Here is a 19,410-nt window from a genome sequence, read left to right as displayed (position 1 = left end):
TCGGCAGGCGGACCCTCAACTACTGCGCCATCAGGGAAGCCCTCCCCTTTATTTTTATAGCGATTCTTCATGAAAAGTGGATAACTTAAAAGCATATCATCTGTAATTCGGTAACATTTACAACTATTGCAAAATTCATTTAGTAAGACTATACCCTGTCCAACTCATTGTAATAGCTCTGGTTACCCCATGAACTGTTAGACTTTAAAGGGGAAAAGTATTCGAGGGTTTTCTGATAAAAAAAAAAATCATGGATAAATTTATTCAATTTTAATTTGCCTATCACTCTTCATTGAAAAAAGAAAAAAAAATTCCTTTGAAAAACTTCCTTTTAGCAAGTGATCAGGTCACTAATACAGCTCTAGTAATCAGGTTATACAGTTCTAGTAATCTTTTTTCCTGCACTCTTTCACTTAAGATTCTCCAACTCTTGCTAGTGCTGGGGATGGAGGTGGGCACTCAGTGATGAAACAAGAAATCTTCAGTGCAAAGTGCTGCGACCACATCAGCAGACAAGAGACTGCCTAAACCCTCAAAGAGGAGAGAAAGCAGAGAAGCCAAAGGGAGACAATGGCTTCTCAAGCATCAATTCCCTGACTTCATTTTAAGAGACCCAAGCACATCTGGGACAATCGCTCCTTGGATTGAATACAGCCAGTGAATCTAAAGTTTCCATTCCTTTTTTTGCAATTCCATCATTTCAGATGGCTTGTCTAGCCCTAGTTAGTGCTAAGTTTACTATGTCTTTGTCTTCACTGTAAATATCAAGTAAGTGGAGAAAAATAAAGCCAGAGACTTATCATGTTTTCCTAGAAGAATGTTAACTGTACTGTGCTTTTGCTGCCATGTTTAAACTTAGTTGATATTCATTGAAAAGTAATGTGTTAGGGATTTCAGAAAACAGTGGAGTTCATAGATAAGAGTCTTACCAGAGGTTTGGGAAACCACTCCATCTGGCCTATTTAGCTCAAGGCATATGGTTTTTGGATCTCCTTTAAGGATCATCCTCCTAGATGCTTGGAGCCTGGGTCATGTAATCCAACACTTGATTTCTTCTAGCCCTGTCTTAGTCTCTAATTGTGTCCCATATGTAAGTTTTTTCCTACCCAGTAAGGTCTATATGATATTTAAAAAGACAGACTAGGCAATTGGTCCAGATGGAAGGCAGTTCAGCTGCAGCAGCAGTTAAGAGCTTGGGCTTTGAGAGTGGCAGAGACAATGAGAGATGGGAAGAGAAAGCAAGGGATCTGTTAAGGAAGCCATAGACATACCACCAACATCACATGTGTTTTTAGAGCTCTTCCTGCCTCTGAAGGTAGGGATCATGTTTTTTTTTTTTTTTTCCCCCCGGTACGCAGGCCTCTCACTGCCATGGCCCCTCCCGCTGCGGAGCAACAGGCTCCGGATGCGCAGGCTCAGGGGCCATGGCCCACGGGCGCAGCCGCTCTGCGGCATGTGGGATCCTCCCAGACCGGGGCACGAACCTGTGTCCCCTGCATCGGCAGGAGGACTCTCAACCACTTTGCCACCAGGGAAGCCCCTTTATTTTTTTTTTTTTTAATGTCTGTTTCAGCTTTCTCAGTGTTTACAAGTGTCCTAAGTAAGTCACAGGAACCTGACTTGCTAACTTAACTTGATGCTCAAGGTCACTTCTATTAAGACTGCCTAAATTACAGAACTAGGGAAATGAAGGATGGCAGATAACTTGTGGGCAGCATATTCACTGTGGAACTTCTGTCTAATCTGGAATCTGCTGTGTACGATACTGCTGCCCCACAGATCCCTCAATGAAGATCTTCAACTAAGCCAAAAAGACACTGTTCTTTGGGAGAATGTGACTTTATAGTGAACATCAACGTTAAAATAGACAAACATTTGTTGAAATGCATTAATTTTTATAAGTGAAAGATAACAAAACAATAATCCACATGTTAACTATGCTTATTGATTCATTTTAATTCATCTTGTCTCTTTATGCATTTTAATTTAGCAAAATTTTTAATTCAACAAGCATTTGTTGAAAGCTACTATAAGCACAGACTTCTGCTAAGTTACTGTGGAATAAGGAAATAATAAGAGGTTCTACAGTCTTGCAGCATTGCAGAGCCTAGTGGGGGAACTGATCATAGTTTATAGAATGTCAGCTCATAAGTAACTGGGTGTGTGACCGAACCTAAATTACTTAACTTCTCTAAGACTCTGTTTCTCTGTATTTTTTTTTTTTTTTGCGGTACGCGGGCCTCTCACTGTTGTGGCCTCTCCCATTGCGGAGCACAGGCTCCGGACGCGCAGGCTCAGCGGCCATGGCTCACGGGCCCAGCTGCTCTGCGGCATGTGGGATCTTGCCGGACCTGGGCACGAACCCGTGTCCCCTGCATTGGCAGGCGGACTCTCAACCACTGCACCACCAGGGAAACCCTGTTTCTCTGTATTTAAAATGGCAAATATAATAGTCTCTACCTTGCAGGGTTGTTGTAAGGATTAAATGAAATAAATACAATTCCACATAATAAGCACTTAATAAATATTAGTTACTATTGTTGTGATTTTTATTATAAATATATATTGAGCAGAGAGGCATGGAGATGTGTGGTCTAACATATACATATACAAACACATTCTAGATTAATGTTTTTGAATGGATGAATATAAAATTTCCAGTGTTATGATATTGGCTCAAACAATAAGGTAAAATACATGTAATTTACCATATTACCACTTTATAGTGAGAGTTTCCAAGGCTGACAGAGAATCTGAAGTGTTTATAGTTATACTCATAACTAACATTTTGGAACAAAGGACACCCTATAACTAACAGATGTCATATTTACATCACATTTATATAGTATCTATATACTGGGGTCGTAGCTAAATAAGATCATTGAGATGACAGCTTAGTGAATGTGGCCTGTGACAGCAGCAGGGTTCTGAAAAGACCGAATAATCAGCAATTAGAGAAACACTGCTAACTGATTTCAGTGGTACGCTCTGAAGATCTGACGCTCAGAGGTTTCATTTGTGTGGAAATAATCTTAAATGCGTATGCAATTATGGTGTCACATGAGGGAAAGAAGAAAGGCAGTTAATGTTACTACACACCTATTACATGCTAGAAATCTAAAAATATTTTTTGCTTGATGTCCACAGATGCCTTACAAAGTAAATTGTAGTATTCCCATTTTGGAAAAATTAAATAATTTGCCTAAGACCACAAAGCTGAAAATCTGTAGGACAGTATCTGTATTCCAAAATACGTTTACCTCACTATTTCATGGTATTTCTCAAGCTAACGAGAATGTTATTTAAATATTTGCAGAGGAAAACAGTAACATGGAATTGATTTATTCTGAAGGATGAAGAGAGAACTTCCTGGATCCATCTAGCTAAAATGATTTTTTTAAAAATTTCAGTTTATATTTGAATTCATGCCATTAAAACTTTTTTCAGTAGGAGTTTAGTTGGCATTTTTTAAAATCCATATTCTGAGAAGGCTGACCTGTTTCCTAGAGCAGTAACCTTTCAAAATATGCACCTCTAGCTGCTCCTCTGCATTGTTTGTCTGTTTGTCTTATTGGTGTATTTTAGTTTTGTGAAATAGGTATGAGGTTATTCTATAGCCAGAAAATCCTTTTTGAATCTCAGTCTTCAACTGATGGATTATAAATTCTAAGACCTTACTCAGTTTTTATTTTTCAAAATACTATATATATTATATATATAATATATATATAATATATATATATACTATATATATGTTTTGGTGATATAGAAGACATAAAGTACACCTCATCAGTTGACCTTAAGAAGCTGCATGTATAGGCTTCCTCATCAGTGTTCCCAGGAGCACCACCAGCCCAGTGCATATGTTTTAAGAGGTATCCACTGGATATCTGATGAACTGCAGTGACTCTAAATATCTTCATTTATTAATGTGCATTCTGTTTATATTAAACATTTATTAGATACTTGTTGAAATAAATTTGAGACTTTGGTTTCTGGCTCTGATAGAGTTTATATCAGATTAACTCTAATTGATTACAATTCTACAAGCTGGAGAATACACTTTCAGATACACATAGACAATAACAAAACAACAAATACAGTAACAAAACAGCAGAGGGAAGGCATCCAAACAGCTAGTATCTGAGGGACCAAGACCCTAGAGAGAAGCAAAACCCATTGCGTGGGGAGCCCTATATTCACTGCTTTTTTTTTTTTCTTCAGGGAGTTTTCCAATTCAAAGTGAGATGCCCAGAGGCTGAACAGAAAGTTGTAGCTGGGACTTGCAGCAATCTGACTAAGTTGGGGAGACAAAAAATAGAGTTCAAATCTACTAAAGCAACCAGGACTTGAGGGGCCAAGGCTCCAAAGAGAAAGGGAATGGTAAAGGCATTTGCCACTTCTCAAGCTGCATGGGGCTGAAAGGCTAAGAAACTAAGCAGAAAGCAGCTGCTCAAAGGCTCAAAAGCTAAGCAGAGAATTCAGTCGGCTCACAGTACCAGGGAATGAAACAATGGAGTCCAGAGACTGCGAGGAAGAGGAGTTCCAGGAAACACGACAGGCTTTCAGCTGAGTCACCTGGGTCCCCTGAACAAACTTTTAGTTTGCCCCAAGAGAGGGGGCAAAACATAACTAGAGTAACCATCGCAATGCCTGAAACCCAGTTTCTGCTGGACCAAAGAGGTGACCAGCCCGTATTCTCTTTTGGCTTCCAAAAGAAAATTGAATCCTCTTCAGAGAAAGAAATTTGAACTTTTTATATGGGAGTTGCACACTGACTGCCACCTATGAGAATTTACCTGCCAAAGCTTTTGTTTGGCCCACACAATGTTTGCTTTTCTCATCTGCATGCTTTGGGGAGGAGGCTCGACTGTCTGGTTCTTCTACAGTCCCCACCAATCCCTGCAGTCTCACAATAAACCTATTTTGCCCCCACAAGTTACTTACCTGAAACTGAAGGCATGTGCTACACATTTAAAAGCAGATGAGTGATGACAACAACCTATGTTGTAAGCCAAGCACTGTGAGTGTAATCGCAAGGGACTGCATGAGGCGAATACCCAAGAGGGGATGAGACCATTCAGGGGGAGAACCAGTGGCTGAAGAGAGGATTTAAAGACTGAGCTCCGACAGACATGGAGAACAGGCTCGTGGCTGTCAAGGGGGAGGGGGACTGAGGGAGGCATGGAGTGGGAGTTTGGGGTTAGCGGATGCAAACTAGTATATGTTGAATGGATAAACAACAAGGTCCTATGGTGTAGCACAGGGAGCTATATTCAATATCCTATGATAAACCACAATGGAAAAGAATACTTTTTAAAAAAGAATGTATATATGTATAACTGAATCACTTTGCTATACAGCAGAAATTAACACAATACTGTAAATCAACTATGCTTCAATAAAAAAAAAAGACTGAGGGGCTTCCCTGGTGGCCCAGTGGTTGGGAGTCCGCCTGCTGATGCAGGGGACACGGGTTCATAACCTGGTCCGGGAGGATCCCACATGCTGCGGAACAGCTAGGCCTGTGAGCCATGGCCGCTGAGCCTGCACGTCTGGAGCCTGTGCTCCGCAATGGGAGAGGCCACAGCAGTGAGAGGCCCGCATACCGCAAAAAAAAAAAAAAAAAAAAAAAAAGACTGAGCTTACGAACTTCCTCTCTTTGGTCTCTCATTTGCCTTCATGTAGCTTCTGACAAACATTTCTTTTGTCCATTTATTCATTTATAGAACTTTGTATTTGTAAAACATTATGTAGTTTACCAATTACATTTTATACATATATTTTTATATAATACTTAGGACAAAACTGAGAGCAAGAATTCGCATGTCTCTCTGGAAAGTAGGTAACTAAAGCTCAGAGATGTCAAGTCATTTGGTAGAATAGAGGTTGCACGACACTTAATTGTATGCTTCTTCTACTATACCTAAACAGCTCAACATTAAAGAATGTTATCATAAAATATGCATATAAATGTATTTACAAAAAAAATGTATTCTCCCCACCCCAATGTCTGAGTAATACATGAGATAAAAACAAAATTTTAGACCCTGGAAAAATTATAAATTAACACCAAGACAAAGAATCTGAATGACTGAGTAAAAACTGGCTCAAACGTTAACTGCATTCTTCTCCCAAAACTGTTTTAACAAGGGGAGGTATGTGTCTCGCTTACTCTAATTCTTGTAGGTTTGATAATTCAGAATCAGAGCGTGCTAAATCCTTTCACAGGTAAAGTAAAGGCTCACAAAGCCCAAGAAGCCGTGTTACACGGTTAAAATGCAAAAAATGCAGTCATAGAGGGCACAGGAAAAAACTTTGAAATGGAAAAACCACTGAGTAAGAAACTAACATAGGATTAGGGCAGGAGAAATGGGGTACCTGTTTTGCAAGGATGCAGCCGGGTGTCAAAACGTAGTCTATTCAATCCCATCATTTCTAAACCTGTATTTGTAGAAGACATTCACTGGCAGATCAGATCCCGACATTTGTATTTAGAGAACCCAGCACAAACAAAAGTAAAAACCCTGCAGTCTGTCTTAAGAGTCCTGCTTGGCCAATCAACAGGTTAATGAGAAGGTAACGCTATCATTTATTGTCAAATGGAGTAAGAAGTTTATTACATGAAAACTCAAAGATATTTCATCAGCCCAGATGCTACTGAACACTGAACAGAGTTGCATGACCTAATCAAGACAATTTAAATACAGCTACTTGTCTTAGCTTCTGTATATTTATTTGTAAAGTTACAGAAATGTTCTGGGACGTTCTGAAGAGCACACGAGGCATTCATTAGTTTCTGAATTTCACTCTACAAAACAAGTGTAGTAATTTTTTTCCACTGAACTTGACATGGTTCTGGGACAAATCAATGATAGAATCCCAACCTCCTCTGGCTTCTACATGTTTATTCCAGGGTTTTCTGGGAACACTGGTTTTCCACTCTTCATGTGCTAGTCTCCAATGGAAACAAAGTGACATTTCTTATTACTGCTGGCCCTTGGAAAGCAATGGCAAAGGGAGTGCCTTGAAACAATTAGTCCTCTGTAACTGATTATTTAACAATGCGTATTTCCCAAGAGCTGTTTATCCTCAAAAGGAAGCAGCCAAGACTAAATAGGTACTGTATCTATGTAGACACCTGCACTGAAGCCCTCTGGATGCGAAACGGGGATTCTCACAGAAGAAAATTAATGGAGGATTATTTTCTTTTCTATTCCATTTGCAATGAACCCTGTACCTTTCCGTGAGCAAGGAAACATATTCCATTTCTCATGATACCTCCAGGACTATTTTTATTGGGAAAATCTCTTCATGAAAGATGGATTTCGTTTTAAAGCTGAAATTCAACATAGAACAACAAGAGAGACATGGAAAGCAAGGAAGGAAGAGAGGAAAGAAGGTAGAAAGAGAGGGAAGGAAGGAAGAAGGGAGAGAAAGAAAGAAGGAGGATAAAGAAAAGAAACACTATTTTTTAGTAGAAGAAAAATGCTTTATGTGTTCAAGGCACTCTAGTGGCCACTAAAAAACAATAATTTTTTTAAAATGTAGGAGAAACTGTTCCCACCTTTAAGTCACTTATTTCCCTAGCGATTTAGCTGTTAAAGATGCGGGGCTAGGAATGAAAATGATTTTAACTAGCTGACCTTAAATTTGAATACAGGCTATATATTTTTAGCTACAAATTCCATGTTGTAACTCCCTTCTCTGAAATAGGGAATGATTCAAAAACTGCCAGGGAACATCTCGAGACCAGATGCTCACATAAACGAACAAGTACAAGTCAGTTACAGGGAGACAGTCAAATAAGATTCTGAAGAATGTGGTCTCATAACTCACATACTGAGAAATGTCATATCCCCATACTATGTAAAGTTCCGCTCCCTTGCCAACTTATGCATTCCAAGAAGAATGCATTTCAGCTTTTGGAAAGGTTCTTCTCTGTATATGAATCTTCTCCAGAACTTATTTTTCAGCATCTCCAACAAGCTCATCCCTCTTTACTGCCGGCTACCCTCATTATCTTACCTGGGATTCCCTACATGTAAGAAGATTGTCAGTTAGTGAAATTTTGACGTAGTCAATGTGCGAGCCCTAGAGAAACCTGAAATAAATGCTGTACGTAAGTCTGAAGCTGAGTGGTTAGGTTAAAAATAGAAATGTATTTTAGAACATAGTTAAGCTAGGAGCGATGCACAAAACGTTTAGGGTGTGGCATAGGCACTGACCCGTCAGACTGCAGGTCTAGTGCCGGAGCAGGGTCCTGGCGCTCCCTGTCTAGCCAAGCATTAGCCTTTTAGCTGCTAGAGGTCTGTGGTGCTTCTAGCTTAAATAGCTAGAAGTCTGGGACACTTGCAGGGGGTTTAGACAGTACCTATTTCAATATTATGATGACTGATAGGGTTCTACTAGTGACTACCAGCTGAGTATCAAACTTAGTGATTATTTTCTTTAATTGTTACACAAACGTGGATATACCTTGGACTAAACATTTTAAGAAAGTTGTCATCTGTAAGTTTTAGCATAAATCTACTTAGAAATGACAAACTCAACTTTTTTTTCTTAAAAAAATAGTGGTTATTGAGTTAATGGATGAGAAAATTAAGAAAAATAATGTAGTCCCTTATGACTTTTCTGTGGACAATACAGAGACATTTGGTTATATGATGGATCCCAAGGATATTCATAATAAACCTATGTCACATTGATTAAGTTTCCTAGTAGTTTGACAATAGCTGCCCTTGGCCTTGTCCAAACATATCGATGAACAAGAAAATTTAGAAAATATATATAATGGACACCTGTTACTTTGGTCTGCCTAGCATTGTTACCATTCTATTGGTAAGAGATTCTTTTCTTCTGGTGGGAATTCCATTCCATGTGGTTTTTGTGAGATCAACTCATCTTTCCACTGTTAGCGTCTGCTCATGACCCAGGCCTGGCCAGAGTACCTGCCACCCTGTGACTGGTTTCTGGATAATGAGTGATTCAAAGTGAGGGTAATTTAAGTCCTTCACAGGATTTTCCCTGCTGGGGCTGGAAAGCCGGTAGGAATTAAGACTGGTGGTGGCTACCATGCTCAGCGCACTCAGAAAGCCCATTTAGCAAAAAACAAGATAGAGCCCCGAGGCCTTTGGGATTTGGGATTGCTAAGCAAGTATGTACAGAACTACCTTTTTCTTTTTGGAAATTTTAGAGTCCCTCTTTTGATACAAAAGAAAGCGCAATGGAAATCAGGATTTGTTCACCTCACATCCACACATCAAGTGCATCATGGGGAAGTGGAAAAACAGCAGATACCATAAACATGCTGACATGCTAGCAAGCAACTCCTAGAATTAAAAAAAAAAACAACCCAGGAAATAAACTCAGAGGACATTTCCCCCTTTATTCTCTATGTTCTGCTTACTCGATACTCAACAGTTTAAATTTTTTTAAACAATCAAGAAGATGTAAATAAGATGCCTAAATCAATAAAAAATTGAATTAAAGTTCAGTTCTTGAGGAAAAAATGTCTTAGAGTTCAAGGAAGAAGCAATAAAAATAACAGTAGACATATTTAGAATGATAACTTTTTTTACATCACCTTTGCATTTGCATCCATCATGCTTTAGAAAGTATTTCATATACGTTTTCTTAAAATGCTCAAACATATTAAAAGTTTGGTAGCTCAACCCTGAATCTTCAGAAAGTGATCAAGAAATTTCTGATAATATTTCAAATGATCAAGATTTTCTTTTTTAAATTGTACCCAATAATAAATATCAAATATCAGAATATTATAAAAATATAACTTTCATCTGTCAGTTTCAGAGCACCTATGGCATAATAATAATCTGGATTAAAAAGTGAGGCAGTAATCACCTCTGAGCAAAATATAAAAGCCAAGCGTAAGATATATAGTACACTTTTCCGGTCACAGGTGTTGACAAAAGCCAATAAGAAAATACAAAAGTCAGGGACTCCCCTGGTGGTCCAGTGAGTAAGACTCCGTGTTCCTAATGCAGGGGGCCTGGGTTCGATCTCTGGTTGGGGAACTAGATCCTGCATGCATGCGGCAACTAAGAGTTTGCATGCCGCAACTAAGAGTCCACGTGCCACAACTAAGAGTCCTCATGCCACAACTAAAAGATCCCACATGCTGCAACTAAAGATCCCGCATGCCGCAACTAAGACCCAGAGCAGCCTAAATAAATAAATTAATTAATTTTTAAAAAGCATGGAATCATGGAAATGCCCAAGTTGAAGATGTGAAGTAGTTTATAAATTAAATGAACTTTAATAAACCCTAGAGAAACCATATTTTCCAAGTGTTTCTTAACAGGCATTCCTTTTAGGACTGACTCACTGAGCACTGGTGCTAGGAATATGCCAGTGCACCAGATACCAGGCAACAGTGATACAAAAAGTCATTGCTTCAATGGTGCCGCATAGATGGAATTAAGCTCATTTAAACATGAGTTTGAAATATTTTTAGTTTTTACTTATACTTAGCTTGTTTTCAGTTCCTCAAAGAAAGAGATCATAACAATTCCTTTTTTATCTTCCTGTGAAACATAGTTTAATCCTCAACAATCCTCCTTTATTACCAAACCTCTAACCTCCATAAGAGCTCAATAAACCTTTCTCTTGTGTGTGGTTTGATAGGTTACAATGGCTACCATTTCAATCGTAAGGCTTAATTTATTTAATTACTGCTGAATTACAATTACAGATTTCAGGTGTCCAACCCGAATCCCACCAATTTCTCTCTAAGCAGTCATTTCTTTACCATCTTCCAATCCACTGTAATTTATTATTTACTTTCTGCTTAGAAACTGCTCCTTACCTTTTACTATTTTTACCACAAGCTTTTAATCCATTCCTCTCAACAAATGTCCTTGCTTTTTGCCTTTCAGAGATAAGAGAGAGCATTACATACAAACCCCAACTTTCCAGACTTTCAGCTCCAGAAGAGTTTTTCGTGTACTCCTATCCTTCCTTCTTTCCTGAGCCTCAGTGAAAGAAACATGTCTAACTCCTCCCTCAGACAGGCCGTCTGTCTCTTCTGTTTTCCTGCCCTGTCCATGATCTTGCCAAGGCAATGAGCCTTTCCTCCAGTTGTCAGTTTCTTCTTCTCTGTTGGTTCTTTTCACAAGGAAAGAAAACCAAACCCCCAAGTTTCCTTTGAACCAACCAACCTTCCTTCCTAAGCTATTATTGCTTTCTCCATTAAACTTCTTGAATAAAACAAACAAAAAAAACCCTGCTCTTTAACTGTGAGTTACTGTACAATTGCTTTATGTTCATTATGCCATTTAATTAAATCACACTGTAATCCTAAATGGTATTTATTCCCGTTTCACAGATGAAGAAAGTAGAACTGGGTAAACATCTGTGACTCAGCTGAAGTCAACCAGATAGTAGGCTGGTGGAGTTACGATCACACTTACTTTAACCAATGGTTCTCAAGCTGTGGTCTCCAGAGCAGCTGTATCAGCATCTCCTGGAACTTGTTAGAAATGCAAATTCTTAGGTCCCACCCTGACCTACTGTATCAGAAGCTCTGGGCGTGGGAGCTACAATCTGTGTTTTAGCAAGCCCTTCACGAGATTCAGATGACACTACAGTGCGGGGACCAGTGCACTAGACCACAATGCCCTTCTGTTCTCATTCTATTGAACTTCTCTGCTACACTTGACAGAGTTAGGTGTTTTCTTTTGAAGCCTTCTTTTCTACCAGAAACTCCAAACTACTATATCTTGATTCTCTTTCACTAACAATCTCTTTCACTAGCCTTCCTGCTAAAACATTGGTTAGCTTTACCAATGTCTCCCAAATCTCACCAACTCACCAACTTTGCTGCATGTTCCCTAGGACCTTCTCTTGTTGTAATCTCCATGTTGACCAAAGGAGTCAGTGCCCAGCCATTCACCACAGCCAGCATCTCTAGGTGATGTCGCTCTCTTGCCCCCTACATTCCTACATTTAATTGGCTAACCAAATTTCGTCAATATTTATCTCTAGAATATTCTCAAACCTGTCACCTATCTCTATCCCCAGGTGCACTCCCAAACATTATAGGCTGGAATATGATAACAGCCTTCCTGCCTGGAGCTGCTCTTCTTTTCAATACCATCCTAAACATTTCCAGTTATCCTTCTAAAAAGCAGGTATAAGCATGTCATTCCCATTCAAAATTTAAAAATTAAAAAAAAAAAAACCCTAACAAAATTTAAAAAACTAATCAGAATAAAACAAAATACCCAACTTTTATGGCTTCCCTTTACCTAAAGGCTGAAGTTTAACATGCTATTCTGAGCATGGTAACATGGTGATTAAGCCAACCTAGCCTTCTGTCTCCTCTCCCACCACTAACTGCAAAACCTTTCTTCCTCCCCCAAACCTTTGGTAAATGTAGGCAAGATTAATCACGTTTCTTTTTTGCAGCCTAGGCTAACACTGTATTCTCTGCCTGGAATACCCATCTCTAACTATCTACTCATCACTTATTTAATAAACATTAAATATGACACAAACTCAGGGGCAGGTAAAATGAACAAATTGAATATATCGAGTATAATGAGGTAACGTGCCCCATCTAAAGAGGGCAGCATCTACTCAAGACTTGAAAATTGCTGCCATGCAAATACTGCCATTAGAGAAAAGCCAGACATTCAGGTTTTCATGTGAAATTTCTCAATTTAAAAATTGAGCAAATATTTATTTATTTTTCACATCTTTATTGGAATATAAATGCTTTACAATGGTGTGTTAGTTTCTGCTGTATAACAAAGTGAATCAGCTATACATATATATATGTCCCCATATCTCCTCTCCCTTGACCACCCCTCTAGGTGGTCACAAAGCACCAAGCTGATCTCCCTGTGCTATGCAGCAGCTTCCCACTGGCTATCTATTTCACATTTGGTAGTGTATATATGTCAGTGCTACTCTCTCACTTCATCCCAGCTTCCCCTTCCCCCCATCCCCGGTGCTCTCATGTCTGTTCTCTACACGTCTGCGTCTTTATGCCTGCCCTGCCACTAGGTTCATCAGTACCGCTTTCTAAAATTCCATATATATGAGTTAGCATACGGTATTTGTTTTTCTCTTTTGGACTTACTTCACTCTGTATATTAAAAAAATCTAAAACCCTGCTCTGTGTACCATTGTGTGTCCACCAAATAAAACACATCTACAGGCTGTCAATGTGGACTTTGGTGTTAGTTCTGCTAGGCCTAGGTATTCAAAGGTGACCAAGACAGGGCCTCTGACCTGAGTGGCTCACCTTTGGTGTCCAGCTCAAACACTAGCACAGGCAGGAGTAAACAAGTCCTCTACTCTGCTCTCATAACACTTTGTTTACATGGCACCTGCCAGAGTATACCCTTACAGCTAATTGTTTGCTTACTCCCTGAATCATCAGATCCTAGAGAAGCAGTGCTGTCATCTTCACCCTAGTAATGGTAGCACTGGCACACTGTGCTAGTAGCTGGTACTCAATTATAACTCTATTGGGAGGTGTCTATATATCAACTTGTATCAACTTGATTCCAAATGTTTAAGCCACTTTGTATTTTTCCCTCCCTAAATCGATATTATGTTTTGATTAGGCACCATGCTGTTAGATATGATCTCACTAATGATTCTGTCTCCTACAAAGCAAACCTAAATATGTTTTGAGTCATGTTTCAGTTTTATGCTATAATCCTAATATTTTTCCTACAGAGGTTTCTTGTAAGATGGTGGTCCAAACAAGGGCTGTTTACAGATATCCTTGGCAAATTCAATAAATTGTTTTAGTCTAGGACACATCTTTTCACTTTGAAAAATAAGAAAAAATGTGTTCATTTGTTCAGTTTGCTAATTTCAGGGTACAACTTTTTTTCCATTTAACGAAAGCACTAAAAAAGTCAGCTTTAACTTTTGTTACAGTTATATAATTCCTGGTTACGCTATCCAAACATTCTCACAAAGCTAATTTAAGCTAGGCATTGCCAGACTTGGAGGATGTCAATCAGTTTTCAGTGAACCAAAACACCAAGCATCAGACTCAAGAGGGAATTGCTTGACCATCACTGTTATTTTACTCTCAGTTGATCTAATTTCTAGACACAGACCCACTCCAAATATGTGCATATGCCCTAGATGGCTGCCATCTGTGAAGTTTATAAACATAAATCCTATTGAAAAAGAAACATGTTTTTGTAGTTACTTAGGTGTTGTCAAAATGAAGGAGGGTAAATATTTTATGTCTTCCCTATTTGTATAACCAGCAGTTAGAGGATCCAGCCATATTTCAGGTGTTAAAAAATTTTAACATAATCTTTGTCATTTTATTCTAAAACTCTGCATGATGTTTTTGTGCATACGAATTCACCTACATGTGGACACTTGATTTCTTTACGTTGAAACTCCCTGCCTCGTGTTTATGTGTGCTGTAACCAAACTGTAAGGCTTACCTGCAGACTGTTGAAAATGACAAAGAGGACCAGCATCCAGAAGTGTCTGTAAGCCATGTGCAGGCCTCCCCAAAGCCATGTCATTGAAATCAGGGCAAAGAGATACAAAACCAGTGGAATTTCTAGACACCATAAAATAAAAAGAAAAGAAAAAGAATTGTTGAACTTCAGAATACTGCATAATCATACATATACACAAAATTATTTTTAGCTACTTTCTGGAGATACTCTCTATGTCTAAGCACTCATTTTGAAAGAACAACCTTGGAAATACCAGTCTTACAACAGAGAAGAGAAGGCAACGGTAACGTTGCTGAGTCCACCTTCCTTCTGTTTTGCTGGTAGGCAGGGGACTGAAGAAGGATGAGAACTGTTCCTCTCCTAGACTACCACCTGCTGGACTGTTCAGGAAGTGCCACCAACAACTGGGGAGATGCAATCACATTTCAATCCCAGGGAAGACCGGGTATATAAATCTCCTTAAAAGAGCTCTCTACCAGAAAATGGTAGGCAGCAGTGTGCTCTCAAAATTACTGTAGTCCAGTCTGACATTTTAAAACTTAAGTGACATAACTTGTTTGTATGTAATGGAAAAATACATATTTATCTCTTTTGCTGAGTGGACACCAAACGTCACAGCTATGGTTAAGAGCAAAGATGAAGTGAAGGATTCACTACTGACAACACTAAGCTTATTCTACCCATCATTTTATTGTGCAATTTGTTTTAATAGTTTCCAGAACAGATTTCTTCAGGGCCAAAGGACTTCATTACCCTTTCTACTTATTTTTGATATTTGGGATTTAGAATAACAATCTTAAAGAAGGGTTATTAATATTTAAATGGCAAGCTATAGAATATTTGGAAACTGAATCAGATCTTAGCAGCTGCACATAAACACATTTTCAAGCTACTGAAAGACATCAGGAAGGACCACACATCACTGACAACTCTCATGACAGACCTCAAAGTCCATATATATTCAACATCAATTAATGCCTAAAATCTACATACATTGTAGAAATCTGAACAGTTATTTACAATTTTAGCAAATTAAAAATCTTATTTTATTTTGAAACAATCTCAAACTTATAGAAGGGTTGCAAGTACAGTATGACAAGAAAGTTTTATTTTTCCCTGAACCATTTGAAAGTTGCCAACCTGATCCCCCATCACCTTCTGAACATTGTAATGTATATTTTCTACAAAGACATTCTCCTACATTAACACAATACAACCATCAAATGAGAAAATTAACACTGATATGTTACAACTATCCTCAGATCCCACTCAAGATCAGTCGATTATTCCAGTAATTTCCTTTGTAGCAGAAGAATCCAGTTGACTTTTCTGTAGTCTTCTTTAATCTGAAATGGCTCCTTTAACAGTATGGAGGTTCCTTAAAAAACTAAAAATAGAACTACCATACAACCCAGCAATCCCACTACTGGGCATATACCCTGAGAAAACCACAATTCAAAAGGAGTCATGTACCACAATGTTCACTGCAGCTCTATTTACAACAGCCAGGACTTGGAAGCAACCTAAGTGTCCATCGGCAGATGAATGGATAAAGAAGATGTGGCACATATATACAATGCAATATTACTCAGCCATAAAAAGAAACGAAATTGAGTTATTTGTAGTGAGGTGGATGGACCTAGAGTCTGTCATACAGAGTGAAGTAAGTCAGAAAGAGAAAAACAAATACCGTATGCTAACACATATATATGGAATGTAAAAAAAAAGGTCATGAAGAACCTTGGGGCAACTAGGGGCAAGACAGGAATAAAGATGCAGACCTACTAGAGAATGTCCTCAAGGACATGGGGAGGGGGAAGGGTAAGCTGGGACAAAGTGAGAGAGTGGTAGTGTATATATGGACATATATACACTACCAAATGTAAAATAGGTAGTGGGAAGCAGTCGCATAGCACAGGGAGATCAGCTTGGTGCTTTGTGACCCAAGGGTGGGATAGGGAGGGTGGGAGGGAGGGAGATACAAGAGGGAAGAGATATGGGGATATATGTACATGTATAACTGATTCACTTTGTTATATAGCAGAAACTAACACACCATTGTAAAGCAATTATACTCCAATAAAAATGTTTAAAAAATAAATAAATAAAAATAAAATGGCTCCTTTGAGTGTCGTTGGCTTTTGTGACTCTGGCATGTTTGAAGATTACCAGCCAGTTTGTCTTGTAGAGTGCCCTTAAATTTGAGTTTGATATTTTCCTATGATTTAGATTATAAGCTTTGCCAGAAATCACAGAAGTGATCCTGGGTTCTTTTCATAACATTCTATTGGATGGCACAAGATTTCTATTTGTCCCATTATCTAGGAGGCTCGTTTTGGTCATTTGATTAAGGTAGTGGCTGCATGAATTCTCCATCGTAAAGTTAGTCTTTTTCCTTTTGTAATTAGTATGTATCTTGCATGACATTACTTTGAAACTAGGTAACTATCCTTTCACTTATCAAATATCTGATTTATGCGTTTACTTATTTTTATAATATGGACTCATATATTCTCAACGTAATGGGTTATCATCTATTACTACCATTTATTTTGATGCTCAAATTGTCCTAAGTCTGATTAGTGGGAACCCCTTGAAGATGGTTTCTGTGACTTCTGTTATGTCCTCATCATTCTGCTTTGGCCCAACAAGATGTTTCAAGCTCATCTTGTACTTTCCCTGCCCCAGTCCTGGCTTCCTTTAGGGTAGAATGGCGTTCAGAAACCAAGATCTGGGGCTGGGTATGGTCATTGCTATTGGGGCGCTGCTGCTCCTACGTCCTCTCAGTAGACAGAGCTGGGGAATACCTGTCTGCACACATCTGCACACACACTCATTTCCATCTAGATTTCTATATCTATCTCTGTACAATGAAAATCATAGTATACCAATATTTCCAATTCCAATCCAATGCCACAAGGTTAATTGGAATTGTATCTTTTTCTGTATTTGTAACTTCCTTCTCTGTTGGCAAGAAATGTATTTCTCATTATTCTTAAAATATTTACCTATTTGATCAACTCTATTGATTGTAACCAGTCTCCCACTGCTGTTGTCCCTGCCTTGCACAGATGGCCTCCCAAATCCACTCAGGTTCTTAGCAGCCCCGTGAGTACACTCCACCCTTCACACGGATGCCCCTTCACAATGATTGGCTTGTGACACTCCATGCTTGACACCTTCCACTGGATGCATACCTGGCTCTGTCAAACTAATGGCTTTAAGATGGAATTGTTCTGGAAGGGAAAAGAAAGGAAAGAAAGAAAGGAAGAGGGAACCTGAGCATTTTTTTTTTTTTTGAGAAGAAAAAAGGCTTTCGAAGGACACCATACTGATATCTTGTCAGATATCCCCTTTTTAGAAAAATGTCAATTGTCTAAGTTATTACAACTGCACAGAGAAAATAAGAATAATATAAGACACAGTTTCTGCAGATGAATAGTTCCTGTGTCATCGATGCCTTACCACAGGACAGGAGCAAATATATTAAGATTTACTTAATTTTTTTAAAAAACATCATTTTTGTTTAATGAAATCATACAATTTGATAAAGGGCCAGAAGGCTCTTATTTTACTTCTGACAAGATACCTTAATACTTAGGAAATTGCCTAAGCTATGCTCGTGAAAGTTTTCAGAGATTAGGTATTAGTCTGGCAATTGCATCCTTTGCTCTCACTGTGCAAGGACAAAATTCTATTTATGGCTCTGTGTACAGTGTAAAAGGACATGCATATTTTGTATGAACAGCTAGGAACCAAATTTTCAAAATTTGGCCCGCATGTTCCTGCGAGTGCCTAGAGCCAGACAAGTGCTGTGTTGCTGAAAAGCTCCCTGCGGAAGCCAGAAGAGCATACCGGAGCTGACTAGGAACACCCAGGGCTCATGCTTTTCTGGAACTCTGCAGAAAAGTGTGGTAGTTTGGCAACCCAGATCAGAAACCGCAAGGAAAGAAAGCCAGTCATAAATAACTCAGTATACTGCACAACAGACCCCAGGCTGGCTTTCCAGCAGTGCAACACTAACGAAGACATGATTTCAGATGGAAGAAACATATCCAGAGGTACATCCGGATTTTGTGGGCCTGAACTTTTATAAAATTTGGAAAGCCTTCTTTAAAAAATAAAAATTTCAAAAGCATAATTAGGTAGAAGATCTTGGAAGAGGTCCATGCAAGTAACAGGCCCTAAAACGTATGCCTCATCAGCTTTATGGTGAACCTAAAGGAGGTACCTTTCACCTCTGGGGCCTAGAGTAACAATGACCAAAGGGAGAAGGGGTGTGAGAGTGGGTGATGGTGATGAAAGTGGGGAGGAGCATGTTGTTGTTTAAAAGCTACTATGAATTCCACTTGGCAAATTGAAAATTAATGTTCTTTTAATGAAAATCATTTAGTTATATATTTCCTAAGCTGATACTTCACGTTTGGTGAAATACTAGTAACTTTTCTGTTGCCTATATAAGTCACTGCTTACTGAAGCAGGCATTTATGATAGGTAATGTTAGAAATATATGTTTAGGAGTGAATTAGTTAATAGAAAACAGAATCATTTCGATGTTCCCGATAAAAGGGAACCCTAAAAACACAGTATTGGACCCATGGAATAAGGGTATCTATATAAAGACTGTGCTATCCAGAATATACAAGGAACCCCTCAAAGTCAACAAAAAATAAACAACCCAATTCAAAAATGGGCAATGGACTTGAACAGACATTTCTCTCCCAAGAAGATATACAAATGGCCATTGAGCACAGGCAAAGATGACCAACATCACTAGTCACTAGGGAAATGCAAATCAAACCCACAATGAGATATTATTTGTACCCACTAGGATAGCTATTGTCAAAAAACGAGAAAGTTACAAATGTTGGCAAAGATGTGGAGAAATTGGAACCCTTGTGCCTTGCTGGTAAGAATGTAAAATGGTGCGGCTCCTGTGGAAAAT

General features: G+C 38.8%; 1 protein-coding gene across 1 annotated transcript in view; it reads right to left on the bottom strand.

Annotated features, from left to right (window-relative positions):
* Positions 1 to 19,410, bottom strand: part of ADGRV1 (adhesion G protein-coupled receptor V1) — a 567,434-nt gene that overhangs the window by 45,697 nt on the left and 502,327 nt on the right. Inside the window, exon 87 of the mRNA XM_067731218.1 lies at positions 14,445 to 14,566. Within this exon, the coding sequence (XP_067587319.1) occupies positions 14,445 to 14,566 (122 nt within the window). The remainder of the gene's footprint in view (positions 1 to 14,444; positions 14,567 to 19,410) is intronic.

Source organism: Pseudorca crassidens, chromosome 3 (assembly GCF_039906515.1).
Source record: "Pseudorca crassidens isolate mPseCra1 chromosome 3, mPseCra1.hap1, whole genome shotgun sequence".
Lineage (NCBI taxonomy): Eukaryota > Metazoa > Chordata > Mammalia > Artiodactyla > Delphinidae > Pseudorca > Pseudorca crassidens.
The sequence above is the reverse complement of the archived record's forward strand: the minus strand, read 5'-3'. Positions and strand labels throughout refer to the sequence as shown.